Source organism: Thunnus thynnus, chromosome 8 (genome assembly GCF_963924715.1).
Source record: "Thunnus thynnus chromosome 8, fThuThy2.1, whole genome shotgun sequence".
Lineage (NCBI taxonomy): Eukaryota > Metazoa > Chordata > Actinopteri > Scombriformes > Scombridae > Thunnus > Thunnus thynnus.
In genome coordinates this window covers 28,223,664-28,243,628 of record NC_089524.1, presented here as the reverse complement: position 1 = coordinate 28,243,628, position 19,965 = coordinate 28,223,664, and the positions used below count along the sequence as shown (strand labels likewise).

The 19,965-nt window shown below is 39.2% G+C and overlaps 2 protein-coding genes across 2 annotated transcripts in view; one reads left to right on the top strand and one right to left on the bottom strand.

The window, feature by feature from the left end:
* Window positions 1–9,077: 9,077 nt before the first annotated feature.
* On the top strand, window positions 9,078–18,149 carry atp1b1a (ATPase Na+/K+ transporting subunit beta 1a). The gene is made up of 6 exons (XM_067597771.1): window positions 9,078–9,453; window positions 13,366–13,494; window positions 14,920–15,075; window positions 15,336–15,517; window positions 16,577–16,660; window positions 16,785–18,149. The coding sequence occupies exons 1-6, from the start codon at window positions 9,360–9,362 to the stop codon at window positions 17,040–17,042; spliced, it is 903 nt and encodes a 300-aa protein (XP_067453872.1). The 5' UTR covers window positions 9,078–9,359; the 3' UTR covers window positions 17,043–18,149.
* nme7 (NME/NM23 family member 7) overlaps window positions 18,080–19,965 on the bottom strand; it is a 19,198-nt gene continuing 17,312 nt past the window's right edge. The window contains exons 11-12 of the mRNA XM_067597767.1: window positions 18,804–18,911; window positions 18,080–18,220 (exon numbers count right to left, since the gene is read on the bottom strand). Of these exons, the coding sequence (XP_067453868.1) occupies window positions 18,188–18,220; window positions 18,804–18,911 (141 nt within the window). The 3' untranslated portion in view covers window positions 18,080–18,187. The remainder of the gene's footprint in view (window positions 18,221–18,803; window positions 18,912–19,965) is intronic.

Sequence of the window (19,965 nt, the reverse complement as noted above, 5' to 3'; positions counted from 1 at the left end):
AACAATGTAGGATTTAAAATACTTTTTAAGAAATCGACTTTGCAAATGTTTTATTTGGAAGGAAATGCATTTAACATTTTTGTTAGACCTCAAGGAAACACATGATGTGTTTTGTTGAGTAACGCTCAATGAAAACATAACTTCTGTTTGTTTAGAAGAAAACTTCACGTGGTACCTTTAAGCTAGGGGCGACAGCGTCTGTCCCCTGCTGGTTAACTGCCTGTGTTGGACCTGAAGTGATATTATGAACTATTTTTAGTGCCCGTCCCCACAGATATTGCACCAATGAAATTACCGCTCAGTTCAAATTACAGTTTAGTTCAATTACAGTTCAGTTCAAATGACAGTTCAGTTCAAATAAAGTTCAGTACAAATTGTCAGTTGGTACCAACAATTCTCACCCTTTGGAGAACATTAATGTAGGGGGCGCTATCACTGCAGAAAATTAAATCACACTTAAGCGTCTCCTTTTTGAGCAAATAAGTACACAAGTCAAGACAAACACCAAAAAACCCCCCCAAAAAACCCATATATATATATATATATATGTATATATATATATATATATATACTGATTTTTTTTTTGTTGCAAAAATGCATTTTAATTTCACTCAGACTTTAATTTTTATTTACACTGTGCAGTAAGATGGTTTCAATATGTTCTGAAAGAAATTATTTTAATGATGTTTGTTAAGTATTCTGTTTCCTATGTGGGACAATCAAGTCTTGTCTCAATATCAGTTAATGGACTATCTGACCAAACAGGCATGGCATCTGTAATCCAATCCGCAGCAGAGAGGAGTGAGTTCGTAGTGATCATAAATCATACAGTGGAGTGGAAAATGTAGAACGTGACACTAACTCTGCTAATACTGTATTGTTTTCCAGCAGCTGATGTTCTTCAAATGATTCTGAGGAAACTAGAAGACAGAAGCTATTTCACTAATCAGTGTATATATTTCCTCCCAAGGCTCAGTTCTAGTTTTGTAGCATATTTGAAATTCAAATCAAATCTCTGTGATGTTGGCTTCAAATGTCCAAGGTCATTTTCCATGCATGTTAGTTTTCTGCTGATAACACTTAATTTGAGCTCTAGCATGCCAGTGTGGGTGATATAAACTGGTGTACCAGTTTATGCCACCATTTAAATCTGAGTATTTTTGCCCCAAGTTATCCACAATTTCCTTTTAACTTGCATGAAATGTAAACATCATCAAATTCTGCTGATTCTCGTTCATCATAAATTGGGTTGATTCATGCACCTTTTCCCATTTCCAAATTACACACCTGCACTGCACTTCAATTTCCTCACTGGATGTCAAGAACTGGGTCATGAATGCTGAAGGAGACTGGGCTATGGAGCTGTATGCCAACACACTCCTATTGCTGAGGGTGACTTTTAGAAAAACCACAATCATCACACGATTATCAGTATTTGTGGATGGAATAACTGAGTTGTATTATATATTCTGTCCAGATACATTATGTTGATCAGTTACTCTTGGTTGATTTCAGTGTTATCTGCCATGTGGATTATTGGTTACTGTGCTTTTTTTAGACCGAACTGTGAACCTCATTATAGGAGAGATGAAGGCAGTCAGACAACAGTTTTAAATCAATAAAATCTATGAAGAATCAATAAGAATCAGATTCTGGCTTATTGGTCAAAATCTTGCCTACAATGTGCATGACAAAACTGAGTATGGTAACTATTGTTTTTACAATTCCCCAAACTACATACCATTTACTGTAAGTAAACATATGGTTACTTGTGGGTGAAGATTTATATGCTCGTCTGACACAGCTCGGTTTTGGTCTGTTACGGTAAACAGAAGCCACTGTTACAGTAGTAGTTACTGTATGGGTGGCCGAATAAGGAAACAAAAGTCAAGGGTTAGTTTAACAACACATAACATTACATCCATTATGTTGATTCTCATCAACATTTCAATGACCACATTCAATGTCGCTCAAACAGTACAAACCTGTTTAGTGTCGAGTAGTGCCACATTGCTACTGTACACAATCCATCTTTACCAGTTATATATTTTTAGTTTTTATTAATGACAGCAGAGGAATACAAGCTGATGTATTCAGTAACGATGATCAAACTGGACTTAAAATCGAAAGAATTGTTTCATCTAATAATGCCACTAAGTTCTGATCAAATTATGAATGATAAAGTTTTCCATTAAAATTATCTAGTTAGACATGCACATTTTAAGGTTCAATGTTGAAACCACACAGAAATCACCAGCAAAGTCTATGACTTGAATAGAAATATCGCTCTTGCTCCACAATAAACATTAATAGGTTTATAAGTTACGTGGAGGTGGACTGTGTAGGGAAGCAGACCTCAAATCCAGTTGGTATTACCTCGGATAAAAACAGAACTGAAAAAAGAGATTAGAGAGATTATTTTTTAAGAGGACCAACTCTTGCATTGGTGACTGTGTGGACAGTTTTGTGACGTGCAGTTTATTGATTTTGTCATGTAACTCAGACAACTGCTCCCCATTCTCCCTGCAGGGCATACTCTCCATTAGCATGCTCTACAACAAACATCCACTACTTCCTACCCTGCCTCAGTCTCTCTGTAATTAAATAGTGGAAGTTTCTGGAGAAAATGCACAAAGCACTACTGAACAAATGGTAACTTAGTCTTTTGTCTTTTCTATTGTAAATAATTTTGTATAAAAGGAATTATACTTTTTTAAAATGTATCCTGCAAAATGCATAGAGTATGCCACATCAGACTGTTGATACTGTATCTCTCTGTCTGGTGTTTTTTTTTACTGATGTGTCCTCAATGTCAGACTGACTCAGTCCCTATCACTGTTTGAGCACAATAGCAAGTTTCATTAGTTTAGTGTGGAGGGCCTTCTACAGGCACAAGGGATCATAACATCACTTCCTATGTATTCAAAGGATTCAAATTAATGCCCTATGATATACTGAATTGAGTTGTACCAGCTGTTTGTAAATCCATTGCTATGTTTCTGTGTTCCTTGTGACTACTAGCTAGTTTCAAACCAGCAATCAAAAGCTTTCAACGAAGTGAGCAGGGAAACACTGTAGCATCACAAGCTGGAACTGCCTAAAATAACAGTTTTAGGCGACAAAACAATATATTAAACTATACTGTTGATCCTTCTAAAAGTAAGTATGACTTTGTTTTATTTATATATGCATACATGGAAGTGTTCATTCAGTTTTAAATGAGTGGGAAATATCTGATTATGCTAACGTAACCAACACTATTTGGTCATTTAGTCGTTTCTGGTATAGTGTTTTAGTTACTTAAAGTTATATTATTTTTGTGAAATGTATTTTCCTTCTTTACATCATCATTAAACAGCCTTTTTGTCAAAAGTTGGGTCAAATAATTATTCCATACTACCTATTTTACTTCTCAGTTTAAGTGGGCCATGTTAGTTAGTTAGTTGGTTCCGTTAGCTGCACAAGTTTCACCTGGCAGTTACTGCCTATAAATATTTCGTAGTAAATAATCTCTACATAAGAACTAGTTTAGTGTAGTTTGTTAGTTCTCTACTTTGTGTGGTGCCACCTGTTTTAGTTTAGGGATATATAAATATCCATACTTGCGTTATAACTAGGCTACGTTTGAACTCAGAAACAGCTGATGCAACCGGCTTCTGGTGTGCTGCAATCTAAAGCTAAATTAATGACAGAGATGTAAGCAGTGAAAAACAATGAATGAAATGAAAAAAAGCCAAATCAAACATCATACTTTATGAATGTCACATGTGTCACATTTTTTAAAACTAGCTTAACACACGTGTTTTCAGTTTGAAATCTGGCAACTGCTAGCGTTGTAGTGTGTTGAACAGTGGCACCACCTATTCAGTACACTTTGTATTTTTTACTTTGTCACTGACTTAACATTATTAGTCAGGCAGTCTGAAGTGCTGAGGAAGTCTCTGACATTATGTAGTGGTATGCTGTGATCTTGTGTGGCATCAAAATATTGAATAAATATCTGATAGTCATAAAATGTTCAGCTGTGATCAGTTGTGTTATTATAGGGATCTCCAGTGTCTTGTTGATCATTTTGCACACAGTGTGATTGCGTGGTAAGGCCTGCTTATTCACCTGTGACACGGCATAACGGGCAGGGCAGAACACAGGGAGGGAGCTGCCCCATAAATGTAAAGGTCAAACAATGTGACCTCAGAGGAGCCATATGTTGTTTGGGAAGTTAAGGAGGAAAGGATGTGCAGGCCTCTCCTTGAATAATCCTTAAAATGAGAAGTCCACATTAACTTTTCCTGGCTATAACCACAAGGTATTTAATTTGAAGGCTCAAAACAAAGATGACTTTGTATGTGAATACAGCACAGGAAAACTACAGTATGCAGTCACAAAATGACGTTTCTTCCACTAGATGCTGGTAGAGGACATTCATTCAAAGCCACAGTATACCCACCTATCGAGGAAACACATGTGCAGCTGCCACAGTGGAATGTGCAGTCGGTGAAAGGCTGACACTCCTACACACGCCACCAACTCACCACACTCACTCTGAATCTTTCTACAGTCATCATGTATACCTGCCCTACCACTTTTAACAGGAAACCTATCATTTCAGTCAGGTTTCTTTCAGAGTGTGGTGAATGTAGTGAATAGGACTGTTACTTCACACTCTAGGTAACTGCATTTCTGTCTTTATTCAAAGTAATGTAGCAAGCTCAAGAAATTGTGGAGGAGTGCATGATGTAAATCTGCTTGAAAGTGGCTGATGGATTTACATTCCTGATCTTGTAAATGTGAATTACGCAAGTAGTGCTACTGCTTATGTACATTTTGTGACAACTTTTTTCACTTTCTAACAAAATGAAAAAAACAGAGATAATTATTGATCATCATGAATCCATCCCATAATGTTTGCCACCATTTTAGCACAAGGGGAAACAGTTAAGAGAATAGTTATAAAGCATAAAGCCGGTGATATTCTGTATTTGAGTTATTGTCAACAAACCTGGTGAAAACACCAAAACCAACAATGCATTAGTCCGTCTCTCAGCCCTAATCCAATTTCACACTACTGGAGATATAAATCTTTAAAAACAGGTCACAAATACATAGTTTCCTTTTTAAAAAGGCTCAATAATATACTAAAACAGCTGGGCACTGTAGTTTTTAGCAAATGCTACTCAAACAGGAGTAAATTGTGCATTTGTCAGCCATGAATTTGGTGCTCTAGTGAGTATTTACGGCAGCAGGACAGTTTATATGAATATAGATTCAAAATAAACTACAGTGATCATGTTCATTGCAAAGGAGGAACATGTCAGCAGGTGCAACAGTGTGGCTAACTGGCTAACTTTTAATACTTTTTGGACAGTGGAGCTCTAGAGGAGCAGAGGAATAAACTATAACAGTTGTGGGTCATATTGAGTCTATCTGGTCTTTTAATGGGATTTGTTGGCAATAAGAAGAATATAGAATATCATCAGACTTGTCATTTAAGTAGATGCAAAACATGGGGTCACATACCATGTAAGAACATCCCCAGTTTCATTCAAGTCATTCGTTTGTTTCCCATGTGTCTTGTGCTTCACAGCTACAAGTATTTACAACAGGAAAAAAATAACTTAAAAGTGCAAATCATGTAGAGCGGAGCCCAAATCTTTGTAGCACAACACAGTCTGCACAATGGGTGTTAACTTTTGGGTAAATCTGGCCTGCTGTGGTTTCCATCTCCAAAAAGTAGTCACTGCTGCCTGGGTAAGGGATAAGGGTACCTGGGATTTTTGCAAGAATCACCTGAATTCTCAACTGTGCGGAGAAGAGATCAGTATTTATATTCCAATTCTCTGTCTTTCTCTCCCTTCCTTGCCATATCTCGTCTGACCATGTAAGATTTGTTTTGAACTGAGGTGCTTCGCTCTGTGTCGGTATGAATCCACTGCGCTGTCAGAGAGCCAGTCCAGGAGGCCATCGTCCCTTTGGCCCGCCGCATAGACACGCTATTGTTGATGAGCTCAAGTCCAGCTCACACGCTGCATACCAGATTCCATCCACAAGCTATCTCAGAATGCTGCACCTCCTGGTAATCTTGGCAAACCCTTGATCTATGCAAACAGTGGGCTGCTATGTTATCACTGCAGATTCAATAGTCTTACAAAGGAGTGTATTACATTGTTTACTTTTAATGGTGTGAAAACAGACCAGCACATAAGACTGGCTGCTTTACTCAGAACCAAACAGAATTACTGGACTAGTCAGATCAAGGGAACAAGTTCTGGTTTTGACATTTGAAAATAAAGGAGGAATTTAGACTGGAGATGATCCTTTTTTTTTAGAACAGAAGCAAATCTGGTTTATGGAATTTTATATTAACTAACACTTAATATCTGTCTTTTCTTGTCATTTCCTAAACATATATTTATCAAACTTTTTGTCTTTTGTCAAACACACACACTGTTTTTAACAGGCTATGAGAGTTATTCCTGTGCCGTTTTACACTTTGATTCACAGAGAAAACTTGACAATTTAACAGAATCATCAGTTCTGTCACACCTTTTTAATGACTTTCCACTTCTGGAATTGATATTATTGTAAGTGTTGTTTTTGTCTCATTGCAGCTCCATGGACTATTGCTGCTCATGGTGACAGCTTGTTTTTCCATGTTCTCTAGTGAGTGAACTACTAACTAATGCTGTTATTTCTGTAGTTCCCGGTAATGTAAAGCATTTCCAGTGTGCCAAAGGGTGTGAAATACCTAATAATTATGTTTACGCACAACAGGAGATGTAAAACCTTATGCCAGATATGTTCAGTTGCTACTATGTTTTAGCAACTAGCACTAGACAGTAAAAACAATGATGGTAAGGCAAGTTGAGTTTTGTGATCTTCCATGAAAGCCATGACAACTTCTGGCAAAGCATTGTTGATGTATTTTTTCAGCTTCAGCTTCATAACTTTGAAACTATGTGAGCATTCACTATGACTTAGTGGGCATTGATTTAACTGACCATATAACAATTGAATAAGAAACAAACGGGAAACAGTGACATGATAGACTTGCTGTGCACTGTCATTACCAATGACGCATAGGTTTGTTTATTATCATGAATATGGAAATACTGTAGCTAGAATGTTTAATATTCTACATGAAATATTCACTGATAAACATAATCAGTGGTGAGCACCCCTCCTTGCACAATCACGCAGTCAAACTCTGACTTCTGAGCACAGTGTCATCATTTTGTGACTCATGACCATGTGACACTGAGAAATCTTTTCAGAACAGATAAATGTTGATGATTAAGAGGACTTACTATTTATAATTCAGGTTGAATTCTCCACACTTCATAGTATTGGTCAACACTGAATTTCCAACACCCTTCCTGTTTAGCTTGGTCCCACCAAACTTTCGGTTCTCCTTGTATTTGTCAGTATGAGAGTTTGTTTCATCAGCCTTCCCGAAAAGCTGGAACATGTTTTCTGTCTATATTGTTAACTAAATGGGAGTGTGCCAGACAGTAGAAAAAACTGAGAGAATGTAACAGACAGTAAAACACTAATTTTAACCAGAATAAACAATTATTTTGTTAGCATTGCTCCCATTGCCTATGTTGTTTTATTTGGTTAAAATATTGAGGTGCTACTAGCTAGTACTGTAGCAGATACCAAGTATGGACAGAGAATCTGTTTATCATGTTTTTGTCTCTATCTGGACATCTACAGTCTTTTTAGCATCAAATTCTCTCTTTATATTTCCTCTGACAGTATTTCCCTGTTGACCTGCAGTGGAAGTATAGTAACAAAAAGAGACTTTAGCACTAAAAAGACTAATGTTGAAAGATATCTACCTGATTTGACTCATTTGGATGGCTGAAGCTTCATATTCAGATAAACTTTTAAATACATTTTTGCACAGAAGGAGGACTGTGGATTAGTGAACTATGAAAGGATCTTCTAATGGCCAGTACGAACAGGAGGAATGATTACAGCACATAGACTGTAAAAAATAATGGACATAGACACTGTGATGTCACCCATTGGTTTGTGGACTCCCTTTTTGAAGCCTCAAGTTTGAATTTTGACCGTTACCATATTGGATTTTTGGAACCAGAACTGACCTTGATGAGAGGGTGGAGCTAGCAGCTAGCTGCTAACTTGCTTAGCACGGCACATTTACAGTCTATGGTTAACTGGGATAATGCTAATGCTAATTTTAAAACAAAATGTACTTACTAGAAAAAAACTGCATATGTGACTCCTTAGAGGGTCTTTTAGTACAACCAAACACTGAACAAGACTTTTTACGTGACCAAAATGTTACAATTAACTTTCATGATCTGAAAACACACTGAAATAGCAATAGCTATGGCTACGCATATACTCTGTTAATCTGGGGTTACAACATGGTTACGTTACCTAACCAACGTTGTTGCCGTAGCAGCACATGTCACTCAAAGTGGCACACCCTTAATTTTGCATAACTTTAAGCTTTAATAAAATTAAATAGGTGAGTTATATAAAAATCCAGGCTGTAAACATGTTAATATCTGCTGTAAAGTTGGGCATTTTAACATGGAGTTCTAAAGGGATTAACTTGCTTTTGGAGCCAGCCTCAAGTGGCCATTCAAGGAACTGCAGTTTTTGGCACTTCCTTGTTGGCTTCATTTTTCAGTTGCTTGTTACAGCAAGAAAAACGTGTCAGTGGCTATTAGAGCACCTAGCTGTTGTTTTAAGACAGACTTGAACATTTGTGAAGCTGTCCATATGTACGTACAGGTGGGTCTGAAAAAGCAATAAAGAACTGTTGGATTACTAAAATAAGGCTTATTTAGTTGACTATACTTTTAGAGTATGTTATTATCAACACTTATGTGCAAGTATAACTTTTGCTTATTACTGACAGCACGTTTAGCTTCGTCACCACATTTTTAATTACACTTTAGACAATGGAGAGACGTGAACCATACCGCCTAGTTGCCATGACACTGGCATCATTTAAAACGTCTGAGGTAACGGTTGGACGTTTTTTCTATTGGGACCCACAGTCTCTGTAACGTTACGTCTATGTGTGCTCGCCTGTTGGTTACAAGCCCCCATTTCATTTGCAGCTTACGCAAAAAGCAGAGGAAGCTTGTGATTTGCTGGCCTCAGCCCTCCCTCCTCTGGGGGTAACTTATTACAGGAGTTTGCGGGCGGAGCCGGTTTCCCTGACAGATAAATTGTGTGTGGTACAATTTGAGGAGTCGGGTACGAAACTGTCCTTTCGTGTTTCCTGTGAGGCACAGTTCACAGTCGAGCTAAAGCTACCCTAACCACACCGTTCAAACCAGATAAACCGAGAAAAAGGGGGATATTACCGGAGAGTTAATATGTCGGGAAATAAAGACAGCGACGGCGGATGGAGGAAATTTGTGTGGAATTCAGAGAAGAAGGAGTTTCTAGGACGAACAGGGGGCAGTTGGTGTAAGTACTGCCCTTTTCCTGTATTTTACTGAACTAACAAGCTAACTAGCTACTGCTTGTGGAAGACGTTACAGTGTAAAATAAACAGCGGGGAGAGAGAGAAGAAACTGTCGGCGCTCTGTGGGTTTTTTTCTTTCATTTTTCTCTCCATTTCCTGACTGAACAGACAGCACCTGTTAGAGCCATGTTAGTCTCTGACACGCTGCGTCGTGACTCCGTGTTTTCAATGGAGGCTTGTGTGTTGAAGTTGGCTGTGTTAAATCAGAATCAACTCGTCTGTGAAACACGAAACTGGTCCAAATCTCACAGAGTGTAGCCCACCAGACATGCCACAGGTCGACTGTAATCAAAAACCAGGCTAATTATATATCAAAGAATCAATTAAGTCGCGCTGTGAATGGGTGATTTGTTCCCCTTGCTTTTATTATTCAGACAAATTTAAACTAACGTCAGACTGCTGGTTTTATTGTAAATACATTGTAATAGGAAATGATTACTTAAGGCGTAGCCCGTGTTGGGGCAATTATTAAAGATACGTCCTTTATGAAAAGGTCATCTTGAAGGACAGTGTGGTGGGCCAGGACTTTTCACTAAACCCAACGGTGAAAGTTGGGTAGGGTTTCTGCGTGCCTCACTGGTTCACCTCTTGTATTTTGGCATGCCAAGAAGGGTAGAAGAGAAGCAGAGGACATTTTATTCCTCTCATTAATAAGCTGGATAGCTGGTGTCTGGCTCCCGTGTGCAGGCCCGGTTATACTGCCCCCCCCCCTCTTCCCTCCCCTCCCCACCCCCCTTCACTCCACTCAAAGCTAAGATTAATGGATCCAGCTTTAATCGTTTTACCACTGTTTTCACTACTTTAAGACGATGAGATGCTCGCCTAAGACGCTCAGAAGTGTGGTTGTCGATTTGATAGGATAACTACACACCATCATACAGTTACCAGTAAACTCACTAAACCGTTTTACACATTATAAGTGGCGTTTTTTTTCTAGTGTGTGAAACATCGCCGGGTGCCGTGAACAGATCACGACTCACATGTCTCCAGGGCCGCCTCTCTCTCGCTCTCTCTCTCTCTGTCTGTCTGTCTCTCTCTCTCCATCTCAGAGGGTTTCTGTTTTTTTCCTCTTTGAAAGGGGACATTAGCCGGTATACCCGTGCCAGTTTTAAAGCGCTCATCCCTCAATGATTAATGAAAGCTCAAATAAACGGTTGATTTCTAAGAAAAGGCTAATTCTCTGACGAAAAATCGGTGGGGTTTTTTTTTGCCGTAGTGTCGCCCTCATAGCCGGGCTGGTGGTGGTCAATGGCGAGTTTATAACGAACTTAAGGCTAATTTCAGGTGATATTTTTTTAACCACCACACGTTTTTAGTGTAGTATTGTTAATAGTCTTGTACTTGTATTGGTAGTATACATCTATTACAGGCTTACTGGTGTGTTTTGTCGTGAGAAAGAGTGATGTCGCACTAACTAAAAGTGAGCGGGGTCGCACTAAAAGCAACAGGTATGTCTGCGCCCCCGTGTTGCTCAAACCATGGCGGTCTATCAGGGCTGCTCGTTTAAAACTATGTTTATTAACGAGGCTAGAAGTGAGCTAATTCAATTTCTGTAGTTTTCCAAAAAGAGAAAATGTTTGGGAAATGAAGAGTGTCAGTATCAGGCGGGGTCTGCGTTTATGTGTGTTCATTTCGACATGTTAGACAGCCGAATGAGTCAGAAAATGCACTGCAGAGGTAGCAGAGCGGTAACCACAACTAAACGTCTGTTAGGGGAAAAAAAAAAAAAGTGGAGAGGCATCCGTGTGGCGTGAATGTGGCGAAGGTCCCCTCTCCACACGCTGCAGTAGTCTGGTGGGGGAGGTGCTCTCCATTCAAACTCTGCCTTTCACCACCACTAGGCCAATTTCTGTGCTATTTACATGTCTGTTGACTTCTGGCTACAGAAGGGTGTTGAGCTCCCATCACACAAAACTGATCTCCTGTCTTTCCCTATAAATCTCTGGTAATTGGCTATGAATATAATCATAATCCATCAGATGCACACAATGTACAGAAATGTTACTGAAACTAAAATGAATAATCTTAGGGCTGACAAAAGGAATCATTGCGTTGCTTATCCCTAATTGCCCTGGCTACACTTCACATGGTCTGACACTCCTGTTTGCCTGAATTTCAGCTGCATCCGTAAGATTTGCTTTGCAAATAGTGGTCGCCCATACAAGAGGAGCCGATCGGGACATTTTTATTTGTAAGGTGGTCTATTCCAAAGAAATCACTGCTTACAACTGTGATCTTACGCAACTCATCAGCACGAGTGCCGCAGCCTGACACGGCAGTCATTCTATAGTTTCTGTCTCAACAGGTGCATCACTGAGCTATCCTGCTACGGTTGCAGACATGCTCATTAGAAAATAGCTCACATGTACATTGGTAGCAGGTGTTATGACAACCTATAGCCAGACTGGAGCACAAAATCAAGGCTGCTGCCTGTTAGAGGAGGTTAACATGAGGTTTTTTCTAGTTGTGGTACGAGCCAAACTGCTTCATACGCACTCTGCACAGCATCTGCGCATGTGCTGCTCCTGATCGAGTGCTGGAAACACTGTTCACGTGTTCCAAGTGTGCCTTAAGTGCAAAAACTTGCTGTATCAGAGTGACACAGGGAAGAGCAAGGGCAGGCTCAGTTAGCCAGGCGAATCTCCTGCAGACTTTTCAGTCAACGGTCTGTGGCGGGAGATAAGGCTGTAGGGTTGAACCTGTGATGGACCTGCTAAACTGGTTTTACAGAGGCTGATTTTAACCGGTTAGTGGCAGTGAAAAGACATTTGGGAAGGTGCCATAACAACAGCAAACACATCAGGTATGAGAACGTTGACGAAAATCTGGAAGAATGCTCATCTAGTCGGTGTTCAGGCACCCAAAATCAATAAAAATATGTCGTGGCTCATCTTCAGTACATAAAATATGTTGATATATTCACTATTCATGTTAGTCCAAGGTGTTTTCAAAGTCAGAATCACTATTATAAGAGGGAATTAAAGTTATTTGTGGGCTGCTTTTAAGGGATGTGACAGGATGGGACTGCAAACTGTAGATTTTGAGTTTCAATTGAGCTTCAGAAGTTCAAACGAGGTCTTTTTTTAACCTGAGCCACATGTCTTTTCTGAAGACATGTTGATCTCTGAGATCACCACAAAAACATTTTCACACCAATCAAATCTGCAGTGTTACATTTCAGATTTGTAATACAGATACTGATCTGTCTTTTTCCCTACTGAACTCGACTGAAAGCAGGCAAACAAGAAATGCTAATCACAACCGTCTGTCTACAACCACATGAATAAAGCCAGAGAAAGACAAAGTGAGGCCTTGTTGTTCAGTTAAGCGAGGACAGTGTTTTTATGTTGAACCTGTTGTAAGTGACGACGGAGCAGGGGAAGGGTCTGCGTGAGAGGTGGCACTGACAGGAATGACCAGTGAGTCATCCTGTTGTACTGGAAACGAGGCCCTCCTGTTGTTTCATAATTTGAGAAAATTTTAAATTAGGTAAAAGGAAGAAAAAAACAAAAACCCATATGTTCTAAAATGGCTTCCATAATGAGAGGAGAAAGGGTTTATACTTTGTGGTAGCAGTTGATCTATTATAATGCAATTCTCAAGGTTATTCTTGCTTGTTGTTTTTTTTTTTGTCTACATCTCTTGAATGCTAACAGCTGTTTAGAGATGTCGCTTTTTGAGAAAATAAAAGAGTCACTCATTAATTCTCACATTATCTGGCATATTCATTTCTTTCCATGTGATGAAATAAACTTATTTAATCAAAAGAAGCTTGTCTCTCTACTGCCACATATATATATAAAAAAGTGAATCATTTTACATCATGAATGACATTTACTTTTCCCTCCCTACAGTTAAAATCTTCTTGTTCTACGTGATTTTCTATGGATGCTTGGCTGGAATTTTCATCGGGACCATTCAGGCAATGCTGCTTACATTAAGCAACTACAAACCCACCTATCAGGACCGAGTCGCTCCCCCAGGTAAATATACTCTTCAGTTTTTTACTTACACTGATTTGCAGAGCAGATATCACAGTAGCAAAACTCAAACAAAAAAAGAGTGAAAGCAAACAACAGTTATCCAGATAGTAGTTTTGTTTTGGGCACTAATGATGTTGCTATGTGGCTGTTTGAAAATGACTGTAGGGGTGTGCCTTTAAGCAGCTACTCTATCAGAAGTCTTTCTGACCTTAGATAGGTTCAGCCATTTTGTCCTTCACTCCTCTCAGCCAGCCAATGTTTCCCCCCTCAGGCTACAGGGGAACTGTTGTAGCTTTACACTCATTGTGACTAAAACGATTCATGTGTGCTGTGATTATGAGTCACAACTGGCATCTTTACATGAAACACACATGGCAGGCAGAGTTTTGAGTTTGTGCTTTGAAAAATATTTGTAGTTTTGTCACAGCTAAGAGAGGCCTCTAAGCTTGTTTTGTCAGGAGAAAATTCTCTCTGTAATCTGTAATCTTATGAGAACAACGCCATCGAAAGACTGCTACAGTCACACTAGGGGCGTTTCGAAATTTCCCTGCAAGCTTGGGAGACGGTGCAGATTAAAGTGCCAAGCCTTGTCTTGTTGTGCCAGTACTTGTTTGCACAGCACATGCTGTAGCCTTGGCGGTATTTTTAGCAGCCATTGTAAATGACTGGCTTCATACACACGGGTTAGTTTGCCTGCCGTTTCGTCTGTCATCCTTCCACGTCTGTTGACAATCAAAGACCAGGCCAGCAAAGCAGCAAAGTGAATGTGGAGCGCTTTGAGCTGAAGTGAGTTTCCAGAAGTGGCATGATAAAGGAAGCAGAGAGTAGTTAGTTTTTTTTTTTTTTTTTTTCTCGGAGCTCAAGCCCGCCTCTCACTCTGGGGCTAAAAGTTTCCATTGTGAGAGAGTCACACGTGAGACTGGAAGGGTGGGGGCAGGGGATTGGTGAACTCTCACAAGCCTCAACTAAATGACTAAATGTTAGTTCTCTGTCACAAATGTTACACAAATAACTTGAATGCTGCTCACATATAAAGCAAGAAATAAACAAATCCAGTAGAGATGCTGGAAAAGGGTCAATAAATGTCATGTTTCCTTTCACTCATCTTACCCATCTCATTCTCTTCATGCCACGCCTCACCGAGGCCTTGTGCACAAGGTCTGTGGAAAATTACTGCTATAAAGAGCTGACAGAGACCATCTGAGGAAATCCCCAAGACCCTACATTGTGTGTTGTCCTAAGATAATAGACCAAAGACACACTCTCTCTCTGCAAATAACAACTTGCATCAAATACAGTGTAGACTCTGTCAGGAATTTAGCTGACTTTCCATAAACTGAAAAAAAAAAAAGTTTTATATTTAACTCTGTTATGACCATATCAATACTTTCCCCTTTCTTATCAAAACAATTTTCTGTTTTTCAGGTCTGTCACACACCCCGCGCTCAGACAAATCTGAAATTGCTTTCACTAAGGGCAATGAAGAGACATATAAGAAGTATGTCGAGAGCATGACGAATTTCCTTAAATTATACGATGACGGGCGTCAGATTGAGACACATAACTTTGAAGATTGTGGAGGCAAGTATAAGCCAATCATACAGGGACTGTCATACTCTGGCTGATCCCTGATGGGTATGTAACTATCGTCAATCAATATTTGTCACCTGTATTTATGTAGATCTTGTACACACTGCTAACATTAATTTGTCTTGTAAGAAACACTGAAGCCTAAAGTAACATTTCTGAAACGTTGTATGTTCTCTTAATTTAATTAAATATTAGTCAGACTGACATTTGCAGGTGTAATGTGTCTTTTTTTTTTTGTTACTTTTTTGTAGAAACTCCTCAGTCATACAGGGACCGTGGAAGTCTGGAGAGTGAGGTAGGCCAGAGGAAAGCTTGCGTCTTCCGCAAGAGTTGGCTTGGTAGCTGCTCAGGAGATGAACCCTCTTTTGGCTTTGCGGATGGAAAGCCTTGCATTATTGTCAAGCTCAACAGGATTGTCAACTTCAGACCAAGGGTAGGTTTACTGCACATTTACAAATTACAAAATTATGGTACAGTAATAAAACCAATGTTGTGTCATAAATTATAAGAGTAAAGAAGAAAAAGAGAATTTAATATTTGGCCAGCCATGTGGCACACAGTGTAACTCTGTTTTAGCTAATGTTACTCACCAATCTGATGATAAATCAGTCTGGATGAATAAAAGGAACTACTTTGTTGAGTGAGAAGATTGAGCTGCTAGCACTCCTTGTAAAAAATGAGCAGTACAAAAAAATGACTGGGAATGTAAATCAGGCTCATCCGGTAGCAGTAAATCAGGTATTTTGCTCACAAATGCAGCAAACACGTTGGTTAAAAAATAGTGCACGTTGGACTAAATTTGTTTTTCAGTACTGTGCTGTCATACAGCGTTTACATAAAGTCAAATGAATGCAGCAAGACACAGTACTGTATATTCAGAATTTCTTGGATTATTATGCACAATAATGTAGTTGTCAGCGGATATAAAAACATTGTTAATTATTCATGAATGTACAGAATTACATCTTCTACTTTAAAGACATATTTTATACTGTGGATTGTCATTCGTTGTCTGTTTACATATCAATATCCACTTATGGGTGCCCACAAGAATTACAGTTGTTAGCAAATACGTTACTAAACACTTATATCTGCTCACAACTACATTATAGTGTGTTATAAAGCATTTACACATAATATAAATGCTCAGTAGGGGTGGTTAGGTAAAGTGTTATCATTATGTTGTGATGGTAACACTTTACAACACTGATATTGGCATTTTTATACACTATACATTCAATATTGTCACAAATAGCCTCAGGTCCTGAATTCCTGGTTGAAATTTGCTATCGCATAGAATTAACTGTGCAGTTAAACTGTTGAAGGTGGCAGCTGGCTCCAATATTGTTACATTAAACTCAAATAAAACAGTTTTGCAGTGAGTCACATGCAAGTAAAACCACATTTTTTAACAGCCAAGGAGAATCAAATACAACATAACCACCGGCTCAGGATGTTGGTCATCAACCAGCCTCTCTCTCTCTTTTTTTAGGCTCCCTCTAACAATCAGTCACTCCCAGAGGCCCTGCAGGTCAAAGCACAGCCCAACCTGATCCCCATTTTCTGCAAAAATAAGGTAAGTTTAATATGTTTGATATCTGTCAGTGGTGTATTAGTAAAATATACTATATATATTTGTGGTAGTATCAGTGCTGTAAAAAGGTTAGACTTTAAGTCGAATTCAACCATTATTTTTGCAGAGAGAGGAGGATGAAGGCAAGATCGGAGAGATCAAGTACTTTGGCTTCGGCGGCGGCTTTCCCCTTCAGTACTATCCATACTACGGCAAACTGCTGCAGCCCCAGTACCTGCAGCCTCTGGTTGCCATTCAGTTTACCAACCTCACCATGAATGAGGAGCTGCGCATCGAGTGCAAAGCATATGGAGCAAACATTGATTACAGTGAGAAAGATCGCTATCAAGGACGTTTTGATGTTAAAATCACAGTCAACTCGTGACCTCAGCCATGACGAGCACTCTCATTTTGAAAACAAATCAAATGTAGAGAGAATAAAAGAGTTCAGATAAAACACCACTAGTCTTTGAACATTCATAATATACAGGACCTACACTTAATCCGTGTGCTTTACACTAGCTTTTCTGTGTGTCTGTCGAGGGTTAGAATGTAAAATACAAGAGTAGCAATAGCAAATATTTATTCTACTGTAAATGAAACTATTCCTTGAGCCATGGGATGTGTTCATCTATTACTGTAAAACTGCTATTCCACTACTGATGTGTAGCGAGCTGTGTTTCTGTCCCCAAAGTATTTCATCCTAATGTGGTTTCTATATATTTTTGGAGTGTCCAGTGCTGTAGTCTAGTCTCGTAATCTCTTCTGTCTTATGTCAGCTTTAGTGGTCCAAGGTGTGTGAGCGTGCGCTCGTGTCTGTGTGCAGGTGTATTAGTTTATGTGAGTGTGTGGAGTGTGTGTCAATGTGCTCTGACTAACTGAAATACTAGCATGGTACTCTGAACCTTTAAGGCCCATGTATGAGTAAATGACTGCGCTCCATGGAATCTTTTTTTTTTGTGTTTCTTTACCGAGATGTTCAAGTTGACTGTGGAAGGATACATTTGTACACTTTTCTTTGTTGTTCACCTTAGCTGTAGGATATGGTTTGATGACATTTCTGTTTGATACTCTTACATCTGTTCATTCTTAATTCATAGTGTAGAGCTTTGTGGGTCCAGCCTAGAAGACTGTCACCTCCATGGAAACAGTGGCAACTCAGTGCTTTGAAATCTGTTTTGCTGGAGACATCACATGACGTGATGCAACTTACTATTGAATGTTTTAGCCATTTTCATGGTGGAAGAATTTTATATTTATGCAGTTGTACATTTTTTTCAAAGTGTAATGTATGAATCCAATACCAAAGTCGCTGGTCAAAAGTTAGAATATCAGAGGCAATGCAGTATCCCGTGTAATAAGATGTTTAGTTGGTGTGAAAATACTTAATTCAATGTTGAAGATCAAAACACTTGTCAGGAGTCTGCTCTTGTCACTTTATTTAATCTGCATAAGGCTGAAACAATAAACAGAAAAATGGAACAACTGTGAAGTCTTTGAATAGAGTTAAATGTGTTTTCTCGTTTGCATTCACCCGTCCAAAATCTTGAAGAAATACTGCACCTGTGAAAAAAAGTGAAAAGTAATTACCTATACCTTAAAATAGACTTCTGCAGTATGTACAAAATATCCTGAATTCAAATATTACATCAAAGTGTCAGCCACAGTTCACAGAGCAAATGCTCCTCTGCACAAGCCTTTTCTAGGCTACTACTCTCCCAGTCTTGGGAAAATGGCAGCTCAGTCAGTCACCGGCTAATGGTTAACAAGGAGGCATTTGTCCAGGCCGCAGATCAGGAGTTTTCCTGAACAATGACGCTCAATGGGTCAGACCCACTCCCTACAAAACAATGGTTTTGTTTCAAATTCCGCTGCCAGTCTTGTTCTCCTCAAAACCAGTGTGATCTAAGGTTGCCCCAGCCCACAGAGCAGAGTCATGAGACTCGTCTAAAGACACAGCTTCACAGAGTCGGGGGTTTTGTTCTTGGCTAAATGTAAGGTGGTTATTTACACAAGTGCTGGGAGAAGACAATGAGTAAACCTATTTGTGAGATCAGAGAAACTACACAGATGAATAATGTGGGTGTATTCAACAGAACAGTATATGCAGAGTACAATGTGCATGTGCCAGTGAAGTACCACCCACCTCCAGTACACCATCTTCAGGGAGATCTGTACAGTGAACTGCGTTTTTCACTTTGTCTTTGCCATACATAGCACGCAATGTGGTGGGACGGAGATGCCGCGCAATTTCCTGTTGAAAGAAAACATCTGGTTTTAACTGAATGAACACAGAAAACCTCTGATTGTGATTCACTCATGGATAAAACAGACAAATCATCTTATTAGTATTCAACTCAGTATCAGAAAGGCCAGCATTAAACGACATGGAGCTTGAAACAGCAACATAACACACTTTCTGTCCAACTATCGAGTGTTGTGTGGATGATAAGGTGGAGTTTTGAAACAGAACATCCTGTACTGTCGTATGTTACTGAGACAGAGTGGTTAGTCAGCAATCAGACATGTGATCCTGAAGAGGAAGTGACAAAACACAGTCAGCAAACTTTTCACACACTGCATGGTGGGAGAGAGATTAGCATTGTTTATTGCTTGTTTCATAATGTAGAAAAATGTTGACCATAGCCATTTTTTTCAATAATAATATGCTCCATCACTTTACGAATAAGGCAAGGGTAAGTTTTATTTTCTAGTGTTCTCCTTTTCCATTGCTCACAAACAGTTTTGCAGAAGCTTTATCTTGAGTCTTTGTCTCCATTATTTCAACATCAGACACTCCCAAGGTCAGAGCTGGTTCACTTGCCCTTTGCTACTTTGTGCCTCAAGGAAATGCAACCCTCCCACAGGGTCCCCTATCAGGGGAGGGATAATATGTGAATAATTAATTCACCATGATTAACTCTAAAGAAGAGAATGGAAAGCAAACATTATATAACATATAGTTCTCATGTAGAATCTGATACATTGGGAAAAGCAAATCATGTATATTTTATATAATGTTAAGAGGTCTCATTTATAAAAAAAAGCTCTACACAGGTTTGTTTGATCTTTAATGAGCAGTAAGGCCAACAAAAAGCAAATCTAACCATTGTTGCTTCAATGTGCTCTATTCATCCCAGATTAAACTAAATAACCAGATACAAATATGTTCACGTGACACCACCTGAGGTTTGTTTTATCTCAGATTTTGTGGAGAAAAGAATTGGATTGTCTTATGACAGAGAAACATTTCCTATGACAGGTTCTTTACCCTCCAGTGGTTTATGAAAGGGCGCTCCAAAGGCAGG

Bases quoted from the DNA above. Each gene is read 5' to 3' on its own strand.
- atp1b1a (XM_067597771.1), top strand. From the start codon at position 9,360: ATGTCGGGAAATAAAGACAGCGACGGCGGATGGAGGAAATTTGTGTGG. The intron at 15,518-16,576 runs GTAGGTTTACTG...CTCTTTTTTTAG, and splicing joins TTGTCAACTTCAGACCAAGG to GCTCCCTCTAACAATCAGTC. The intron at 16,661-16,784 runs GTAAGTTTAATA...TTATTTTTGCAG, and splicing joins CCATTTTCTGCAAAAATAAG to AGAGAGGAGGATGAAGGCAA.